Genomic DNA, 20,368 nt, shown 5'->3' with positions numbered 1-20,368 from the left:
TTTTTAAAAACGTGACTACGCACTGCACGTTATATATTTTTTTGCACCTTTATTTCTACAGGTGAGGTCAGTTATAAGTGAACTCTGTTTTGCAAGGACACCCTGCTCTAAATCAGACAGTCACACATTCATAATTTAGAACCTCCCAGTTTGGGGGGGGGGGGGGGGGGGGGGGGGGGGGGGGCAGTTTAGGTTGAAATTCAGTAACTGCAGCCAGAGGTAAACAGTGAATCTTTGTCTTTTGAGACTTTTCAAAAAAAAAAGGGGTGGAAACAGCAGCCTGACTTTACAAGACCTGTTTCCAGGATTAAAACTCCCACCAAACCAGAACTGGGATTATTTAGTCAAATAAAACAATAAGGGAAAAAAAGGATAAAGCGTGAAATCAAATTGATCATATCATTATCATTGTTTTTGTATGTACTTTATTTGCACCAAATAAAGAGGAGAACAACATTTTGTATTTGCATAATGAAGGCATACTCAGTTATTGCTCAGAGAGCCAAATCAGGGTCAGAGTTTAAATGTAATCTGAGTTGGTGTTGTTCCAACCCTTTTTTTGGATACACGCCAGCTGCCTTTTTTCTACTCTTCTGCGGTCAATCAGTGTTGAAGCTCCATCAAACAGTAACATTTATGAAGGCAGAGAACGTTTGGTTTGACTATTAAACATATTAAATGTCTTAGCGTCACAGACGGTGCAAAGTTCACGACCGTTTGGTCAGTGCAAGGGCGATATTGCAGTCAAGGCATGCATTGACATTGTGCTTTTGTGTATTCGTATTTAACAACCAATGGAATTATAGGGAGTTTGCTTTTGAATAGACTTTGCAGTTCATGAAATAAGGAGTGATTAACAACAATACAATTCATAGTAACTTTTATTTTGTCAATTTATATTTCAACAGAAGTAAAGGGGCGGATTAGCAAAATTCTCAGAGCCTTTTGCTGATTACCGGAGCTTTAAAATTGGATGGAATAGCCAGGATGGAATGGCTCTTTCAGATTCTTTGGGGTCAGTTGGTTTCACCTTAGGAACTCATGAAAATCGGAGACGGAATTGGTGGAAGCTTAACTTGTTTAATAAATAAACGCAGGCGTGACTTAAAAACAACAAGAATGCAACTTAAACATGACAAAACAGGAAACTTGACGTAACAAGAATCAGCAAATACAGTTATTGAATTGGAAAGAGTCTTTGCTAAATCAGACCTGGTGTGAGAGTGACGGGGTACGGATCACACGGCCAAACTCAACCCAATAAACACCATATCAGAACCACATAAACCCCCAGACAGACTCAAACCAAGAAAGGGATCTGCACGTGTCCCTTACTCGAGGTGTTTCTCCTAATAACATCACTATTGCCCGTTGCGCTCACTACTGCGATGACTTTGTAAAGGCCAAGTTATAGGTTCGCAACTCCCACGCTGTTTATGTACGGCAGTGCACTGTTTTGGGCAAAACAGGCGCCTACACCGCCGTAATTACAGACTAAACCTCCAACTTCTCAGGGAGCCTCATGAGCTCAATCATAATTAGCTGTTTTGATTATCTCAGTGTGGGGGGTCAACTTCCCAAGGACTTTGCAAATGAAAGTGTGAGCAGTAGTTTTTAAGATATGGTCGAAGGTTGGTTTGTACATCCATGAGATTAGCTAAATCTGATCATTTCAAATCACGTTTCTGTCTTTTTCTGCTTCTTTTGGAAAGCTGCTTCTATTATTCAGTGGATTTTTAACAAATGCATCAATCAAGTCTTGTCTTTTTGGGATTGAACTGTCCTTTTTTTTCTTGCACACAAATATTTTGTTTCTTGTGTTTGATTTAATGGTTTGTGTGGTCGTATGATTCACGACCATCCTACATTGTCTTTGTACCATGACACAGACTGCACTCAATCTGCTTCCTTCCCGTTTCCAATTCTCTACATTTCCATCTTTCCCAATTCCACCTCCTTTTTTTCTGTTTTACAACCTCCCTCCCATTCATTCTGTCTCCCTCTGCATTTTTTTTTTCTTTTGCATCACCTCCCTCCCCCTTCCTCCCTGCATAGCTGAGCAACCGCAAACAGTCAGAGGTTTACTACTAACACATCCGAGGGCCCCCACCAAACCAGGCTGCCATTAAAGGTAATCCTCCCTTCTCTTTACGCATTTCGCCGAACAGGAAGAGCACTACTTGGACTCAAGGGTCACCGATGTGCTCTATTGTAATCATTCATGTGTCATGACATTGAACCGGGAGCCATAAAACTAAACGTGAAATTTGTGCAGCGGCGTATCTGTCACTACACTCAAATAAGTTAAGATGATGATTTGACTGATTCTACTCGCAAAGTCATGGTTTGACCCAATGCCATTCAAACTTATTCAATAAATCCCTTTTTTTTTTAGTTTGAATCCCAAATCTATTTTTGCTTAGCTATTGAGTACAGTTTTCATTAAAGAAAAAACTGCTGCTTTGAATTAAACAAAGTTATTTTAGAAGTTCTATTCACAAATATCCTATTTTGCTAATAAAGATCGATTTGGATCAAAAGACCTACATTTTTCCAAAAGCTGATAATTGCACCTGTTCAAGGACATTAATAGCCTTGGCAAAAACTTAAAAAAGAATTCAAAAAGGTTAAAAAAGAAAAAAAAAACGATTTAGTGTCTGAAAACTTTTTTTAGGACATTTTCACAATAAAACAAATGATGGAAGAGTTTATTTTAAGGACATTCTGACCTTAGACTGAGAAGCAAAGTTAAAGGCTCAGTCAGTGGATTACTCCCTGTTGCATTCCACATGTTATCTCTGCTTTGAGCAACAGTTTGTCCAGCCTTCTTTTTTTTGCCTTCTCTGACGCGCGGGAAGGTGGGGTTTAAGCTCAAACCCTCTTTGTTGTTGTACCTCACCTCTCAAAAAGGGGAGCTCCTGCTCACCTCATCGAGGTGGACTTTACACGTTTTCCAGCTCTATCTTAAGTTTGTGACATTCACCACTCTGCTATCTTGTTTTTTTTATTCTCTCCGATTGTCCTTGTTGACACTGTAAACAAAGCGGGTTTAGATAGTATGCACAGTCCACATTAACACTAAGAGAGATCGGAGGGCGGGAGGTTGCTAATCAAATTTAGGAAAATACCGTTTCATTTAAAGAAAAAAAAACAAAAACAAGTCGCAGGATGATGAGAGGATTCGGAGCAAATTAGGGAAGTTCGACCCTTTCCACTTTCTCCCACACTTCCTCAACCCTTCCTCCTCTCACAAACGTTCCCACTCACCTGTTGGGTTACCATCCCTCCCCCACCGCCACTACCGCCCAGCTCCTCCCACTCAGAGGCAGGTATTACTCCAGCTCAAGGGTATAAAGCTATGCAAATACCAACCTGAATACCTTCTCTGCTCTGGGAGTGAGGAAGACAACAAGGCTGAGAGAAAGAGCGTGAGAGAGCAAGAGAGAGGCGGAGTAGGGTAGTTTGAATTCAAAATATTGGATTGAGCCTTTCCAGACTTGAACTGCAACCATGGGGCTTGGAGTGAGTACTGGACTTTTGTCACATGTTTCGGCATGACTTTTGAAGCGTATTTGTTTGCTCGGGGGTTAGACACCAATGACCGGTTAAGCTTGACAGTTGCAGGGCTGTCCTGTCACACTCTGATACCAGCGTTTGAAATCCATTGTAGTTTTTTTCCTCAACCTTTTTCTACTCTTGAAAAAAGTTCCTCCTGGTCATTCTTGACCCATCTGACAATGATTAACGCATGCTTTTCAAATGGTTTGAACAGTAAAGGGGACATTTATTTTCTGTGTTCGGTCGGGAAGTTGATCCCACTTGGTTTCACCACTCAGAGACTCATTTTCTTCTCAATCTAGAAAGGGAAGGATGATTACAAGCCGGCGCCAACCTCCGAGCACCATGGCAAGAAAAGCAAGAAGGATAAAAAAACGGACATGGACGACCTGAAAAAGGAGGTCGATTTGGTAAGTTAAAGTTTTAACTAGTGAACTCTCAAAATACTCTAATTCCCATTCAGCTTCGCACTCGAGCTATGAGTAATTTGTTGCAGTAATGATACAGTCACAGCTGAGTCTCAGCTCATGGACTGTCACATGAGGTCGTCTTCCCCATATTTCACCAAGATCACTGTTTACTCTGCAAGCTTCATGTTATTAAGCACTTCCTAGCTATAATTAACGTCTATGTCATGTATGCGAGGATAACTAGGAGTATGAGCAGATGGATCACCCTGCTCCAAATGCACAAATGCGACAAAAGTTTGGATGAGCGGAGATGGCGGAGCAGCAGAAATGGCCGGTCCATATCTCCCCGTGTCGGCTTTCTCCTTAACGTGGAGCTCGCGCGAGTCATTTCCTCAAGGTCAAAGAGGAACTTGACGTTTGCGACATGATTCCAAAACCCCAAATCTGCAAAGTCAGCTTTCAAGGAGTAAGACTTCTAAAATGAAAGGAAGTCAAAAGCTTGAAATGTATTTTTCAAAACTTCATTCCACAAGGCAGGTTGTTTGTAAAACAAAGCGCCTTGACTGGCCGTGGTAGTGCCCTTTACAAGGTCACGTCCCAAGAAGCAAAGTCAGGTCCTCTTTCATTCCAAAGCAACAACACAATGGAAAAACAATGATTTTTGTTGGAAAAAAACTGGTAAAAATGTACCAAAATTAAGATAATGTGTTTATAAATGACTTAAAATTTCCCCCAGTTGAGAGCAGTGTTAACATTATACTTTATTCTTTTGATTTGTTTGGCAACCAAAAGAATAAAAACAAATCTAGTAGTAATCTCGTATTTAAACGAAAGCTCTTCTAAGAAATCAGCAAACAGTTCAGAGCCTGCAGCCGTACAGGTCGTTGGGTAATGAAACTCCCATCTTGGTAATATATTAATGATTATTGTCTTCTGGACGTCTTGGCTGGATGTCAAAGTCCGGCCCTTGCAGAAGGGCATCTCAATGCCACTGCAACCTCAGACTGCCATGAACTTCCCAGGCTGACTTCTCCTTTACTGCAATAATTCGACATAATAATTCACTTTATTTCAGACTCAGATGTGGTCCATTAAAGATGACAGACAGAACATACAAAAAATAATAATAATAACAAATAAATAAAACAAAAATACAAAAGAATTACATCCAAACTTATTCAAGAAGTCATTCTTTTTTCTTTTTCAAGTTTCAATCTCAAATCTAGTTTCGCTTGACTATTGAGTAGTTTCAATAACCACGTCATTTTTTAAGTCCTATTCACTAATATCATATTTTGCTAATAAAGATCCATTTGCATCAAAAGACTTACATTTTTTCAAAAACGGATAATTGCATATATTCAAGGACATTTATAGCCTTTGCAAAAACAAGATTTCAAAAAGGAAAAGAAAAAGAAAATGATTTAGAGTCTGATAACTTTTTTTTAGAACATTTTCACAACAAAAAACTTATGGAGGAGTTTCTTTAAAGGACAGTCTGACCTTAGACTGAGAAGCAAAGTTAAAGGTCAAACTGAAAGTAAAAGGAAAGCCCAGTGGGCGATTTTGGATACCAACTGATAATCCACCATTTGTTTCTTTGAACTGGGCAAAGACGTCTTAGCAACCAGAGCTGCAGCAGTAAAAGTTGGTCTCTTTGAGGCAAATGCATTTGTTAATGATTGTTACTCTATCACACTATTAAGCGAGGTGTTAAAGTCCAACCAACGACAAGAGGTTCAATTCCCATGGCAACATAAAGCTGATTTGGTCATAAGTTCAAGATGATGCATCCTCAAAATTTTTTAGAAGTGCTGAAAGACAAATAAAGTAATGAACAGTGGTTTGGGACGGGTTAGAACACGTCTGGTTGGGCAGAACCATGCCGTTAGACCCGTTTTTTGCTGTGATGAGACCAGAATCAGGCAGGCACCGAAGACGACTTTTAAGGTTTTATGACATTTCCTCGTTCAAGAATTGTGAAACATAAACAGTACAAAAAAAAAACAATCAGCCACTCATGATCAAAATGAAATATGGGCTTTTAATTTTGCTTTTTAAACTATAAGTTTCTTTATCATCTTACATAAGTGCAACGCTATCTCCCTCTAACAAGATCTTGAATTATTGCCAAATGATGAAGAGTCCAAGAGAAAACCCACCTTTAAGCAGGTTTAATTTTACATTAGCTGATAAAAAATTTACCAAAATTTTGCTGCTATTAGTCAAAAAATGGATTTGCCTGAGTGGTAATGAATAATGGATTACTGGATACCTTATTTTTTTTAGAACTTTCAGGGTCTTTTCCCTTTTTATTGATGGGGCTTTGGTTAAAGATTGATGGGCAAAACTGTCTTATAGTAGATGCCAGTCAGCCTGTGTGATCAAAGTTTTTCAGAAAATCACAAAGCGGTTTAGTCAATAGGTTTTTTCATTAGTATTTATTAGACGATTACTATTTTTAGCCTAAAACACAAATTTTCTTAGTGTATTTTAATATTTTTTATGAAAGGTTTTGCCACTAATTTGACATACTTTTACTTTTAGTTTCTTATTTAAAAAAAAAAGAAGTCAGTTGTAGGCACGTTTATGGTTTTGTAATAAGTTTGTCGAAAGTCGCTGTGGGGGACTCTTTTCTCATTCAGGGCTTGTGGGCGGGAATCAGAAAAACAGTGAATGGCTGTTCACGCGGGGAAAGTAACACTTGTGTTGGCAGCTTCCCTGCTCGTCGAGTCATTTGGAAAGAAAACCAAACAAAACAACAAAAGTGCTGAGATAGAAGCTTATCCGAACGTGGACGCCAGATAGAAATCTGAGAATGAACTCAGTTGACTTGAAAATGAACTTTAGCAAAAAAAAAAAACATACCTCCACACATGAGTAATTCTCTGTGGGAGCAAACATCAGTTTGTCATCTGTGTGTCATCCCAGTGTTTGCTCGCACCAGCCTGACGGTTCGGCTGCAAGTTTTCAATCATCGCCACTCTATTTTTACCCAAACGTCTACTTTGACTAATCTTAAAGCCGCACTGTACTGTATTGACCCGCACACATCCCATAATCCCGATCAGAGGAGCGATTTGGTTCTATCATCTATCTGTTTCCTGAAAGGACAAGCCACCACGTTCTTTAGTCCTGGCAGGAGATATTGTCTGCGCTTTTCAAAACGATGGGGATTTCAGCTCGTTTGACACAATGTCTCTCAATCCCATTCTCCTTTTATTTTAATTTATTTATTTATGTTTTCCTCCTTCTCTCCACAGGATGATCACAAGTTGACTTTGGAAGAACTTTTCAGAAAATATGGGACCGACGGAAACAGAGTGAGCACTTTAAATGGTTTTTTGCAGTTAGCCTACTGGTTTATTCAGAAAATAAAGCAATTTTTGCACCTTTTAATTTTCTTCGATAAAGTTTGATTATTTTGCCAATTTTTTTCTATAATTGTAAGATTATGTTCTTTATAATCAGTTAAACTAGTGTTTTCTTTTTAAAAAAAAAAGCTGAAATGTTCAAATTAATATAGAGGATTAAGAGACAATTTTAGCCAAAAGATGCATTTTTTAATGCCCCACGATCACTGGAAGATTACCATTACCTTTGGATCATAGAAATAAAAATTGGACATTTAAAATGTCAGCTTGCATAGAAAAGGTTGATGCAAAAACTGTTGATAAATCGGATCTGCTTGAGCTGATTCAATTCAATGTGTCCTTTTGTTCTTAAAAAAGGTGTAATTTACATAAGCAAACGTGACCTCATCTTACCTAAGGTATACACCGATAATCTCACGTTTGCGTTGATTCAATGACACCAGCTGTGACTTTCCATTACGGAATCAAAAAAACAGCCGCTGTTTCATAAACTAATAGCAGGGAACCAAATAAAACTGCCCTCCGCTGAACAGTCTCCTTCCTGCTACAATAGGGTCTGTCCTCCTCCAGAGCAAAGGAGATCCTGGCCCGGGATGGCCCCAACGCCCTCACTCCCCCTCCCACGACACCCGAATGGGTCAAGTTCTGTAAACAGGTGAAAAAATCCTGTTCAACAGCAACTAAAACAGACAGTCAAAGGTGGAATATGAGCTTTAATATCTCTTATTTCACAGCTTTTCGGTGGTTTCTCCATGCTGCTGTGGATCGGTGCAATCCTCTGCTTCCTTGCTTACGGCATCCAGGCTGCTTCAGAAGACGAGCCAACCAATGATAATGTAAAATGCTTTCTGTGTTGTTTCATTAAAAACCAACGGAACTGTCAACAAAACAACAGTGATGCTTTTTTTATGCAGCTGTATTTGGGGATTGTGCTGTCTGCTGTCGTCATCATTACCGGCTGCTTTTCTTACTACCAAGAGGCCAAGAGCTCAAAGATCATGGAGTCCTTCAAGAATCTTGTTCCACAGGTTAGAGTTTAACCTCCTGCACTTGTTTCTGGAGAGGTTTCGCTGCTGAGAACATGGAAGTGTATACTTAACGTCCGTATTATGCTTGGTGGATTTAGCAAGCCCTGGTTATCCGTGACGGTGAAAAGAAGAGCATCAACGCAGAGGAGGTTGTTGCCGGAGATCTGGTGGAGGTCAAGGGAGGAGACAGGGTCCCTGCTGATCTGCGAATTGTCTCCTCTCACGGCTGCAAGGTGTGCCCCTCAAACTCCTACGCATATTTGTCTATATATCTTGTCTTCTTCAGTCTGTTCAGCGATTCCCCTTTTTCTCTTTCAGGTGGACAACTCCTCTCTGACTGGTGAATCCGAACCCCAGACTCGTTCCCCAGAGTTCTCCAACGAGAACCCGCTGGAAACCAGGAACATTGCTTTCTTCTCAACCAACTGTGTTGAGGGTACGAAATGAATGACTCTAGGACTGCCATACTCTTGTTGTGATGCTACACTCACACCGAATGAGGATTGCGCACCAAATTTGCATCCGCCATCTTTTTTTGACGCTGCCCGACGCTTGTCCACAAATATGTTCACACCAGACACATGTGTGGGTGGAGCTACTGTCCAAAGTTTTTAGCCTCATTGCTACTTGGAAGCATTGACAGTATATTTCTGATAGAGCCAATGCATGGAAGACATGCATTAAGAGTTTAGGTTTATTTAATTTGAAGAGCTCTACATAAGCATCGATAAACATGTCTTCATGTCTGGGTTAATAAGATCATTTAGAGACTGTCCCAGTACGGTTACCTTCACCATCTACTACCTCAGATGCATCTGAGAGATGGCGCTTTCAGCGGTACTTCCTTCTCTGTGTGACCCAGTTTGACATCTTGCTGTCCCGCATTAGTCCAAGTAGGGAAGAAAACAGTAAAATCTTTGTATCATTGACTCGCTACAAATAAGAATAAGTTCAGGAGGACAACGATCAGATCCCCCAAACACACATGTACGCACGTTTAAGCAGACTTTTCATTGGAACTGGTTACTTGAATGCGCATTTCCAAACCAACATGGTGATGTGAACGTAGCATTAGACATACCAATTTGAGTCCATAAAAAACCTGTAAGACAGGGTAGGTTCTGAACAAATCTACAACTGTCTGTTCAGGCACGGCCCAAGGAGTGGTCATCAACACTGGAGACCGTACTGTCATGGGTCGAATCGCCACTCTGGCCTCCGGACTTGAGAGCGGAAAAACCCCCATCGCCATTGAGATTGAGCACTTCATCCACATCATCACTGGTGTGGCTGTTTTCCTCGGTGTCTCCTTCTTCATCCTGTCTCTTGTCCTTGGGTATGGGTGGCTGGAAGCCGTCATCTTCCTTATTGGTATCATCGTCGCCAACGTGCCAGAAGGTCTTCTAGCTACTGTGACTGTAGGTTTGAGTATCTCCACAGCTTGTTTTTCTTGCTCCAAGTCCATATTCCCTTGTAAACTAGTGATACTGTCTACTCACTTAAAGTTTTGCTTGTTTCCAGGTGTGTCTGACCCTTACTGCCAAGCGAATGGCCAAGAAGAATTGCCTGGTGAAGAACCTGGAAGCTGTGGAGACCCTCGGCTCCACCTCCACCATCTGCTCTGACAAGACCGGCACCCTGACCCAGAACAGGATGACCGTAGCCCACATGTGGTTCGACAACCAGATCCACGAGGCAGACACCACCGAGAACCAGAGTGGAGCCGGCTTCGACAGGAGCTCAGCCACCTGGGCGGCTCTGTCAAGAATTGCTGGACTCTGTAACCGGGCTGTCTTCCTGGCAGAACAAGACAAAGTCCCCATCCTAAAGGTAAAGATCCTTCTTTTTGTACGTTTTTTCATTTTTCGGCCTGACGCAGTGACTCAGATGTTTCATAGTACTTTGCAAATATTTTTTCTGAAGACAAGAACCTGCAAAAGCAGCCAAAATAGGCACCAACCCACTTAGCCTGATGAAAAACTATCAGTTTTGCTGAGACCCTTATATTGATCAAGAAGCTTTCTCGCATAGCCAAGTCTCCTTTCAAATCCAAAATAGTAAACGGTTGCATACGTCTTTGCTTCATCTGTCATATAAAGATTAACTTTGTAACCTTTGGATCTAACATTTACATCTAGAGAGATGTGGCTGGAGATGCCTCTGAAGCTGCCTTGCTTAAGTGTATCGAGCTGACCTGTGGATCTGTCAACGCCTTTAGAGAAAAATACCCTAAGATTGCTGAGATCCCATTCAATTCCACCAACAAATACCAGGTGAAACATTTCTACTCTTGGCAATGCGTACTTGCTGCTGCCCTCTAGTGTTTGGATGGTTTACTACCACATTTTTACTGAATTTAACCGCACCAAGACTAGTTTTTAGAACCATATCTTCTCTTCCATGGCAGCTTTCTATTCACAAGAACTCGACCCCTGAAGAAACCAAGCACCTATTGGTAATGAAAGGAGCCCCGGAGAGGATTTTGGACCGCTGCTCCACCATCGTTCTCCAGGGAAAAGAGCAGCCTCTGGATGACGAGATGAAAGACGCTTTTCAGAATGCCTACGTTGAGCTTGGAGGGCTTGGAGAGAGAGTTCTTGGTAGAACAAAACTCTGAAGCCAACTTAGTGTTTCACACGTTGGTGTGCAGTCCCCCAATAAGCCTTCTTTATCCTCTCCAGGTTTCTGTCATTATAACTTGCCCGACGATCAGTTTCCCGTGGGTTTTGCTTTTGACGCAGACGAGGTGAACTTCCCCACGGAGAACCTGTGCTTTGTTGGCCTCATGGCCATGATTGACCCTCCTCGTGCCGCTGTGCCCGACGCTGTGGGCAAATGCAGGAGCGCTGGAATTAAGGTGTGGAGGAAACTGATGAAACCCAATGAAATTTCCAACGAAATAGCCAAATTGTTACAATTTTTATTTGTTTGCAGGTCATCATGGTCACAGGTGACCACCCGATCACAGCTAAGGCCATTGCTAAAGGTGTGGGGATCATCTCTGAAGGCAATGAGACAGTTGAAGACATTGCTGCCCGTTTGAACATTCCAGTTTCAGAGGTCAACCCTAGGTTAGTTGGTCTTCCAGTAGAGTTCTGACTTACCTGTGGCTTTGAACAGTGGCGGTTCTACACTAATTAACTTTCCCCGCCGAGTAACACCGGCCGGGGAAAGCTGCCTTTCAAGCTAAATACACACCTCGCATGTGATGCGTGCTAAATACACATCCTTGAATGTGCCTTAAGCCCACGGTGTTCACACTGGATAAGCAGGGAAGAGCTTCTTCTTCTTTTTCTATTGTATACTACCACATGTCCACCACATACAGTTGGAAGCAGTCAGTGCATACAGCTCTTTCTTGAACGTGCCAAACGTGAGTTCTTGAACTTTTAGCTTATGGTGTTCTTACAGGTCTGTCACAACACAATACTTGTGCATGTACTTGCAGATGGAAAAGGTTTGGTGTGAAATGTTGAAGTGGTGCAGATCTCGTGAATCTTGCTCCAGGCTTTTCCATTCACAGCTCTATTCTGAAATATAATAAGACTTGGTTTCATATAAATCCGTCCGGGCACAAACCGCACCCATTCATTTCTCCTCCATTAACAATTTTCAAACACCTTTGTAACTACCAATTCATTGGTCAAAGTTCAACCTGTGTTCTATGCTCTTCCTGTAAGTGGAGCCCAAAAATGATCTTAAAAATGTGCGTAGTGAATCTTCATCAGCGGGTTTGGCTTGTGGTTTTACAGAGACTTGCTTTCTGTTACTGTAGCTAAAAATGCTTTTTCCCCCCTTCATCTGTAGAGATGCCAAGGCCTGTGTCGTGCACGGCGGTGAGCTGAAAGAAATGAACTCAGAGCAGCTTGACGACATCTTGAAGTACCACTCGGAAATTGTGTTTGCCAGAACCTCCCCCCAACAGAAGCTGATTATTGTGGAAGGCTGTCAGAGACAGGTGAGTGTCCCCCAAACTGACAGGCATCAGAAGTGCTGCCTGACATTTTCCTGACATTCTTCTCTGGCCTCTGCAGGGAGCCATTGTGGCCGTGACAGGTGACGGTGTGAACGACTCTCCTGCCTTGAAGAAAGCTGACATCGGTGTTGCCATGGGGATCGCTGGATCTGACGTGTCCAAGCAAGCTGCTGACATGATCCTGTTGGATGACAACTTTGCTTCTATCGTCACCGGAGTGGAAGAAGGTACCACAAAGAGACATTTTGAAAAAATCCCCAAGTATTCAGCTGAAGAAATCCTCAAAAGTTACCTGATGTGTTACTTTTCAGGCCGTCTAATCTTTGACAATCTGAAGAAGTCCATTGCTTACACTCTGACCAGTAACATCCCTGAAATCTCCCCCTTCCTGCTCTTCATCCTCGCCAGCATCCCTCTGCCTCTGGGAACCGTCACCATCCTCTGTATTGATCTGGGGACTGACATGGTGATGATGCTTGCAAAAGGATACAAAAACATTCTACTACAACTTAATTTGCTTAGTCTTTTCTTATTTTTGCGACAGGTGCCCGCCATCTCCCTGGCCTATGAAGAAGCTGAGAGCGACATCATGAAGAGACAGCCCCGAAACCCCAAAACAGACAAACTTGTAAATGAAAGGCTTATCAGCATCGCCTATGGACAAATTGGTAGCTTACATTTTCGACTACTTGAAAAAATATTTCTTATTTAACTAGATTTTCTCTAGTTTTACTTTGGCTTTCTGTACCCAGGTATGATCCAGGCCGTAGCTGGATTCTTCACTTACTTTGTGATCCTGGCTGAAAACGGCTTCTTACCCATGGACCTGCTGGGCATCAGGCTTCGATGGGACGACAAATCTGTACAAGACCTGGAAGACAGCTACGGACAGCAGTGGGTCAGTCCCTCTAACAATTCTTGGCATTCTTACCTTAAATCCCCAGAGCAAAAAAACAAAACAAAACAAAAAAACAGAGCTTCAGAGCTAACCTCAAGTTTTGCCTTACAGACATACGAGCGCAGAAAGATCATCGAGTATACGTGCCACACAGCTTTCTTCACCAGTATTGTGATCGTCCAGTGGGCTGATCTGATCATCTGCAAGACCAGGAGGAACTCCATTGTGCAGCAAGGAATGAAGTACGCACACTAGGCTAAACAAAACCTGTGTGCACTGTTGTAGTACATTTCAAATAGTCCCGTCACGATCTTTTTGAGTCCTGTCTTGGTTATCAAAATAACATTTCTTACTCTGCTCTATTTTTCCACTTGACATGTCTTCAGAAATGACATTTCAGTTTTATAATGTTCTTTAGCTAATTCAGCTTTTGTTTTGGGCCTATTTAACACCCTAGCTAATTTAGCGTTAGCATTGTCCAAGTTTTCAACTTTTTAGGACTCTAACTCTATTGATAACTAATAACTAGAATAGCATTTATGTATCAACATTAAAAAAATGTCCAGTTTGGTCATCTTTAGCCCTCGAGAATTTTCATTCAAAGACCCACTCCGATAGAAAAGCATGTTCTGGTCGACAATTTTTGGTTGATTGATGACACATATTGAGAAAATTAAGCTTAGAAATGTATTTATGAGTATTTCCATATTTAAATCATTGTGAATTAGGAGCAGACGAAAAAATACAGTTGGAAAAAAGATTGCCACAAGCTCCCTGCTCCGCTCCATTCTGATTGTACGTCTTCGTTTTGCTCCTCCGACCTAGCATCTTGCTCCAAACTGGACGGCTGGATAGCTCCAAGAGTGCTTGCCATTTTTGCTGCTAATGTTAAGTTGGGGGTGTGAAGGGGCTTTTAGCTAGCGAGAGGGCGTGTAAACAGTAGAGGTAAAATCGGGCCTAAAAAAATGCCCGAAATTCGGGTCGGGTGGGGTTCTGACTCTGGCTTAAGATCTTCCCTCTAGTAAACAGTGAGTTCACACTAATGAGTCCTTGTGTCCTTGAAAACAACATGCTTTTTTTTAATTATGGCTAAAAACGCCATAACCAAAATTAAAAGTACACTGGGAAAACGGATCGGAGTGGGTCTTCAATATTGAAAAATACTTTTTTGTCCCTTTAACCATTTATTATTTCTTAAATATTCCAAAATAAGGTCACTTTTTGTGGCCTTTCGCATTTATTCCTTATAATGTTGAATAATTTTGACCTATAACAACAGGCTATATTTAGCTCAATTGCCTTTTGAATAATATTTTTGCATGATTAGTAACTCTACATTATTTTTAAAGGAGTTTTTCTATTAATTTTTTTAAGCTCAAGTTTTGAATATCATCTAGCAACATATTTGTTTTTCTACAAATTCAAATTGTCAAACAAAAGGCTTCAATTTTCCTTTTGCCACCAGGTTCAATGGACATTTAACATTAAAACAAATGATGTAGCGACATTTTATGTTGCTATTTTCTTTGCCCTTTAAATGGTCAAATCTAACAGACTTGTATTTCCTCCCTTAAAAAGGAACCGCATCCTCATCTTTGGACTCATTGAGGAAACCGCTCTGGCTGCTTTCCTGTCATACTGCCCAGGAATGGACGCCGCCCTCAGAATGTACCCCCTCAAGTAAGTGCTAAAAGCTATGGGATGTTTTTCTGGATGAAAAACAATATATGAAGCTGGCTTTCCTTGTTTTATTTCACATGAACTAGAGGGGTCCCTATTAACGCCTTAATCCACTTTTTTCTGCTTACTGGCTTTCCTTTTGTGGTGCAACAATTACCTTTATTTTCCTCAATGCATTTTAAGTCCTTTTTGTTTTTTGGTTCTTAATTAATAAAGGAAAGCAATTTTTTAATGTTCCTCTGAAATTTCCATTTCAGAGGCAAAACCTTCCAGAATAATGAGACTCTTCGGCAAAAAACAGAAAAGCCACACAGACACATCAACCTCATTAGCTCAGGAGTTGAACTCCTTCTCATGTTGCTTCTACCTCTACTTCTTTGCCTCCATTTTTTTTGTCTCTGCCTCCTTTTCATCTGCTCCCTGTCCTTTTTTCCTCTTCTTTCTCTTCTCACCTTTCTCTGTGGGTGTCAGCTGATGTTTAACTAACCCAGCTTTCTTCTTCTATGTGTCTGGGTGCCTGTCTCCCTCCAGACTTCCTGTGCCTATTTCTGTCTCCTGTTTGTTATCTCTCTCTTGTGTTGTTACGTCTGGTGATAACCCTACTTTCACCGCGTATGTGAAACTTTTTCTTTTGTACAATCTGGTGTTTGGCGTTGTTTTGCCCCAAAAAAAAGCTCTGAAAGCTTTAATGTGCTTTTAGGGACACATTAGGCAGCCATAATAGCATAAAAAACTCTTCTGGCATCACCCAATCCTGCTAACAGGCAGGGTTGTTTCCCCTTTTAAGTCTCATTTCACTTTTATCACAATGCATGTTTCTGTTATTTAAGGCCCACTTGGTGGTTCTGTGCCTTCCCATACGCCATCATCATCTTCGTTTATGATGAAGTCAGGAGATATCTCCTCAGACGCAACCCAGGAGGTAAGAAATCCTGTCCTTTTATGGAATTTTTATCTGGAGCATCTGAGTTTACTCATACAAAGCACAAACTAAAGAAATAATTGGAATTTGACCCAAAAATATTAGATGACTTGGAATAAAAATGTTTTTATTAACCCTGAAATTTATTTATACTTGAAAGAAATTGTAAAAGAAAGAAAAAAGTCGTGAGGAAAATCCCAGCAGCAGAGGTGATGGCTATTTTTGGATGAGCGCCTGTTTGCTCTGACACAACTGCGGCCCCCTTTCAGGCCAGGCGACTGTGGCAGATGGCAGCGTCTAGTGGGAGTTGAACCCTAAACCCTTGCCGTTGTTAACATTGCCTATGGAGGCGGGCGGATGCCTCAGGGACGGCCCTGGTGCAGCTGCGTGACAGAGCGGGCCGCATCTGAGGCTCGTAGCACAGATCGGTTAACACGCCCATGTCCATGGTGAACAACGTGTTATCGTCAGGCAGAAAAAAATGACTCAACTGAAAGCCAAAAATAATCATTTTGGAGCATGTTTGCACAAAAAAAAACCACTTGTAAATACATAATCGTCAAAGAAAAACTGCACTTTTGAAAAAAGCACATTAGGAAAAAAATTAGTAGCTGCTTTTTTTAGGTCAGAATGATTGAAGCCTTTGTTATTTTATACAATAATTTCATGAGTAAGCCTGAGACGGCAATGCTGTCAGTTTGAGCGATGACATCATTCCTCTGCCTGAATACAAAGCCTCTGACCTGTCATTCTTTCTACACTCATGAACTAAAACCCTCTTTCCTTTGTTTTTCAGGTTGGGTGGAAATGGAAACCTACTACTGAGTCAGTACAGAAGGAGCATTTACCAACATTTGCTGCCATGTTACACATTTCTTTGAGATGCTGCATCTCCGTGAAACACAGGATGGAGAAGTCAAGCATACCTTAATTTATGTGTCAGTCACAATAAAACATGTCCAAACCATTTTACTCCTGACCCCATGTTTTGTTTTGTTTTTTCTTTTGACCACACTCATGTGAGGTTTGCTAGATTTGCATGAGTGAGTCATGTCCAGCGACCCATAAGGGGGATATTATCCACATCAATAGCTTCAAAACTTCAGAGTTGTAGATGAACACGACGAGTTCAGAGGAGCACAGCCGTTAAATCCAAACTATCTTTGCTCCTCTTGGATAAAAAGTTCACGCGCTCATTTAAGGCCTTGTCACACAACCACCTTGAATTTTCAACATATAAAATGTCTGTCTTTCGCAATTCGTGTATAATAAATTGGTTGGGGTCATTTGTTGATGTGCACAGATGTCCATTGAGGGTCGACGGTTCTTTACGTAAATTCGGTTTTGAGGTGTTCAAGATTAATGGTCGGTTGAGAAATGCTCAGTTTTCGCATATTTTACGTGGTTTATACACAATTATTGCGAAAATTTTATGCAATTGTGTGATTCTTGCGAGATGCATATGCAAATTCGTGGCTTTCCACGACCGTTCCATGTATGTCCATGTATGTCTAACGGACTTTTCACACCTGTACCACCAATGTATAACTTCTATATTGCGCATGTGACATACATATCAAGTTTCATATTACGTAATTGACACATGAATAACTAAAGAATTGCATACAAACAGCGCAACAATCGGTTTATGTTTTGCATTAATGTACGAGTTCTTTGATAGTTTATTCGTACTTTTCCATGGTTTTAACGTGGTTTAATTGTGATAAATCTGTGAACATTTTACATAAAGATCCCAACTTTTCTCACCTTTTCCACATGCAATTATGACCAATTTTAATCTATGCAATATGCTCAAAGTGTCCATAGTAGCTGTGTTTCATGGCCTTTAGTCTTTAACGGTCTACCACTTCGACAGCTCCCAAACTTTAGAGTGATGGATGAATATGAAAAGTTCAGACATTATGTCCAAACTACTTAAACTATCCTTCTTCTTCTATGATAAAAAGTCAGTCAATGCTTGCATCGATTGTCTCAATTAGACAATAACGGTCTACGCCTTTGACAGCACCCCAAACTTCAGAGCAGTGGATGTACATGACAAGTTCAGATGAGGACAGGCATTATGTCCAAACTACCAAAGCTATATTTTATTCTTTTATGATAATAAGTCAGTCAAAACTAGCATTTAATGCCTTATTTAATCTATAACTGTCTACGACTTTGACAGCTCCCAAACTTCAGAGTGTTGGATGAATACAACAAGTTCAGACGTTATGTTCGAACTGTCTAAACTATCTTTGTTACCCTACCATAAAAAGGTAGTCAATACTTGTATTTATTGTTTCATTTAGTCTATAAAGGTATGCCACCTAATCAGCTCCCAAACGTCAGAGCAGTGGATAAAGGAGTACTGACATTAAGTCCGAACTACCTAAACTGTCTTGGTTCTTCTTGGATAAAAAGTCAGTCAATATTTCATTCATTGTCTCGTCCAGTTTATAACAGTATAGAGAAATAGATAGGATCTTGGAGTTGTGGTTTGTGTCCATTATATCAAGATACCATTGTAGTGTTGGTGGTGGATTGCTCTGTTGACTGCTACGGTGAAGAGGCCCTTGGTGAAAATGAACCCACAATCCTCCAGTGCTATCTTCTTGGTGTTTACATGGGTTGTAATGATAGCTCCCATGCGTGGTTATCCCATCATCACGCCAGCCTGATCACAGATGGGCATCTTCACACACACTTTGAAAACGCTCAAGTGTTTTTACAACCCAAATAAAACTAGCAGCAAGAATATGTGAGCGAAAGGGTGGAGAAGGATGCAGGAAAACAGGACTGGTGCGCCGGGCTGACTGTAGAAGTCAGTTCGGATCTGATTCTTTAATTGAAATTCGAAAGCCAACGATCAGGGTTTCGTCTTGGCTGCTCTTCTGCAGACTTAGCACTATCAAGCCTTCATTCCTGCCCTCCTTCACAAGCAGGGCCCCCTGCCTGTTGCTATGGCAACTCATTTGAGAGCCCTCGCTCTTTTTTTTCTTCCCTCCGTCTCTCTCCAACATCTAAATAAAATCGGGGCTATTTATAGAGCGTTGCAGGCGACATGTTAGCTACACTTATTGCACATGCAAGGGTGTGTGTGTGCCACAAGCATGCGTTTCTTGTACTGTGTGGATGCATGAGCTCGTGCACACACCGGGCTCTCAGGGAATTGCTGCTGTGCATCCATCTGTGATACGTCCACCTATGAGTTTGTTTGTTTCCTCCAATTTCTGCATAGAAATGCAGAAAAGGTGTCCATTAGTGAAACTCCCCGCCTCTGTTTGTTCTGTCCCAGGTTTATCTTGTCAGCTGCGACAGAGAGGGCTTCAGAGCAGCTGATAAAGTCTGAGAGCGACACCCAACCTGTCAGAAAACAGGAATCCAATTCCTTTCATACTTTTTACTAAAAGCTACATTTGATATCTAAATATTACTAAAATGTGCTAAGGTGATTTTTAAAAAGTTGTTTTATAGGGCTTCAAATGATGTACATATTGTAGGAGCTTCTTGGCTCATCCGAACAATTGGTTCTCGTGAAGTCGGGCTTATTGTAGATCCAGGGTTGAAGGACTGAATCTCTCCTTTGTATTGTGGGATGTAAGGGTTTAGGAGCTTCAGGAGCAGATGCAAATTGCCACAAGGGTGTTGCAGAATAGGCGGTGTTGCACGTCCAAACTTGCAAGTAAGACTGCGCTGTGATAATCGATGTGTCTTTTCATCACTGCAGGAGGCGGTGGGGCGCGCAGAGCAGGAAACATCCAAGAGCTGTGGGTCAGATCTTAGACTATTTGTAATACAGACAAAGAGATCTGTTCAAAGTTCAGTAGAAATTTGAGCCAACTGCTTTTTTTTAAATAGTATTTATTGCTTTTGCAGACATGATTTGCGCTGATGAGCATGCTCACCACAAGGGGTGAGTCTGCTATTGCAAGTAAGTCTGCTTTAGCAGCTCTGGATTTAACTTCAGGACTTGGCTGCCCGTTCTCAGCACACAACAACCTTGTCAAAGCAGCAGGGGAAAGGAGGTGTCTGCGAAACCAGCTGTTTAGTCGGGAGAGGTGTAGATGAATCGGGGCTGTGTGCATGTGTGTTTCAGACCAGCACAAGAGTGGCTGGTGGGGTCCAGGTTTAAAGAGACAGTTATTCACTTTGCTTTCACAAGCTCATTTTGAACAATCAGCATGTTGTTGTTGTTTTTTTTTTAACTCACCTAACTCAGTCACCTAACATTTAGAGATTTTTTTTTTTTTTACATTTTCCTTGTTCTAAAATAAATTATGAAAATATTGCTAAAATTGAATTTGCGGCTGCAGTTTTAGAATAGCTTTAGTCAGGTGTTTGACTAGATCTTTCAGAGTCAAATTAGTTCCTTTCATGCAAAATAATAGTAGATTGGCTTTTAAAATTATAATAATTTAATTTAAAAAAATGATTGTTTGAAATATAAAAATATTCAATCTTACTGTTAATGTGGTTAGAAAATATTACTGGGACATTTCCAATATCTACTGTTATTTTA

General features: G+C 41.0%; 1 protein-coding gene across 1 annotated transcript; it reads left to right on the top strand.

The window, feature by feature from the left end:
- The first annotated feature begins 3,367 nt into the window (after window positions 1-3,367).
- On the top strand, window positions 3,368-16,818 carry LOC100049445 (sodium/potassium-transporting ATPase subunit alpha-1). The gene is made up of 23 exons (XM_004066527.3): window positions 3,368-3,522; window positions 3,861-3,968; window positions 7,232-7,291; window positions 7,896-7,997; window positions 8,077-8,178; window positions 8,257-8,370; window positions 8,469-8,603; window positions 8,689-8,806; window positions 9,520-9,788; window positions 9,892-10,200; window positions 10,509-10,643; window positions 10,778-10,970; window positions 11,052-11,227; window positions 11,305-11,441; window positions 12,178-12,328; window positions 12,405-12,573; window positions 12,658-12,812; window positions 12,891-13,014; window positions 13,099-13,244; window positions 13,356-13,486; window positions 14,823-14,924; window positions 15,755-15,846; window positions 16,643-16,818. Exons 1-23 carry the CDS (start codon window positions 3,511-3,513, stop codon window positions 16,669-16,671), a joined length of 3,069 nt encoding a protein of 1,022 aa, XP_004066575.1. The 5' UTR covers window positions 3,368-3,510; the 3' UTR covers window positions 16,672-16,818.
- The last annotated feature ends 3,550 nt before the right edge of the window (window positions 16,819-20,368 follow it).

Source organism: Oryzias latipes, chromosome 2, assembly GCF_002234675.1.
Source record: "Oryzias latipes chromosome 2, ASM223467v1".
Classification (NCBI taxonomy): Eukaryota; Metazoa; Chordata; class Actinopteri; order Beloniformes; family Adrianichthyidae; genus Oryzias; species Oryzias latipes.
Note: the sequence above shows the minus strand (reverse complement) of the source record. Positions and strands in the feature narration are given on the sequence as shown.

What these genes read in the sequence shown, in the direction of transcription:
- LOC100049445 (XM_004066527.3), top strand. An exon ending in ATTCCACCAACAAATACCAG is followed by an intron (nt 10,644 to 10,777) that starts GTGAAACATTTC and finishes CTTCCATGGCAG; the next exon opens with CTTTCTATTCACAAGAACTC. An exon ending in CTCAGAATGTACCCCCTCAA is followed by an intron (nt 14,925 to 15,754) that starts GTAAGTGCTAAA and finishes CTGTTATTTAAG; the next exon opens with GCCCACTTGGTGGTTCTGTG.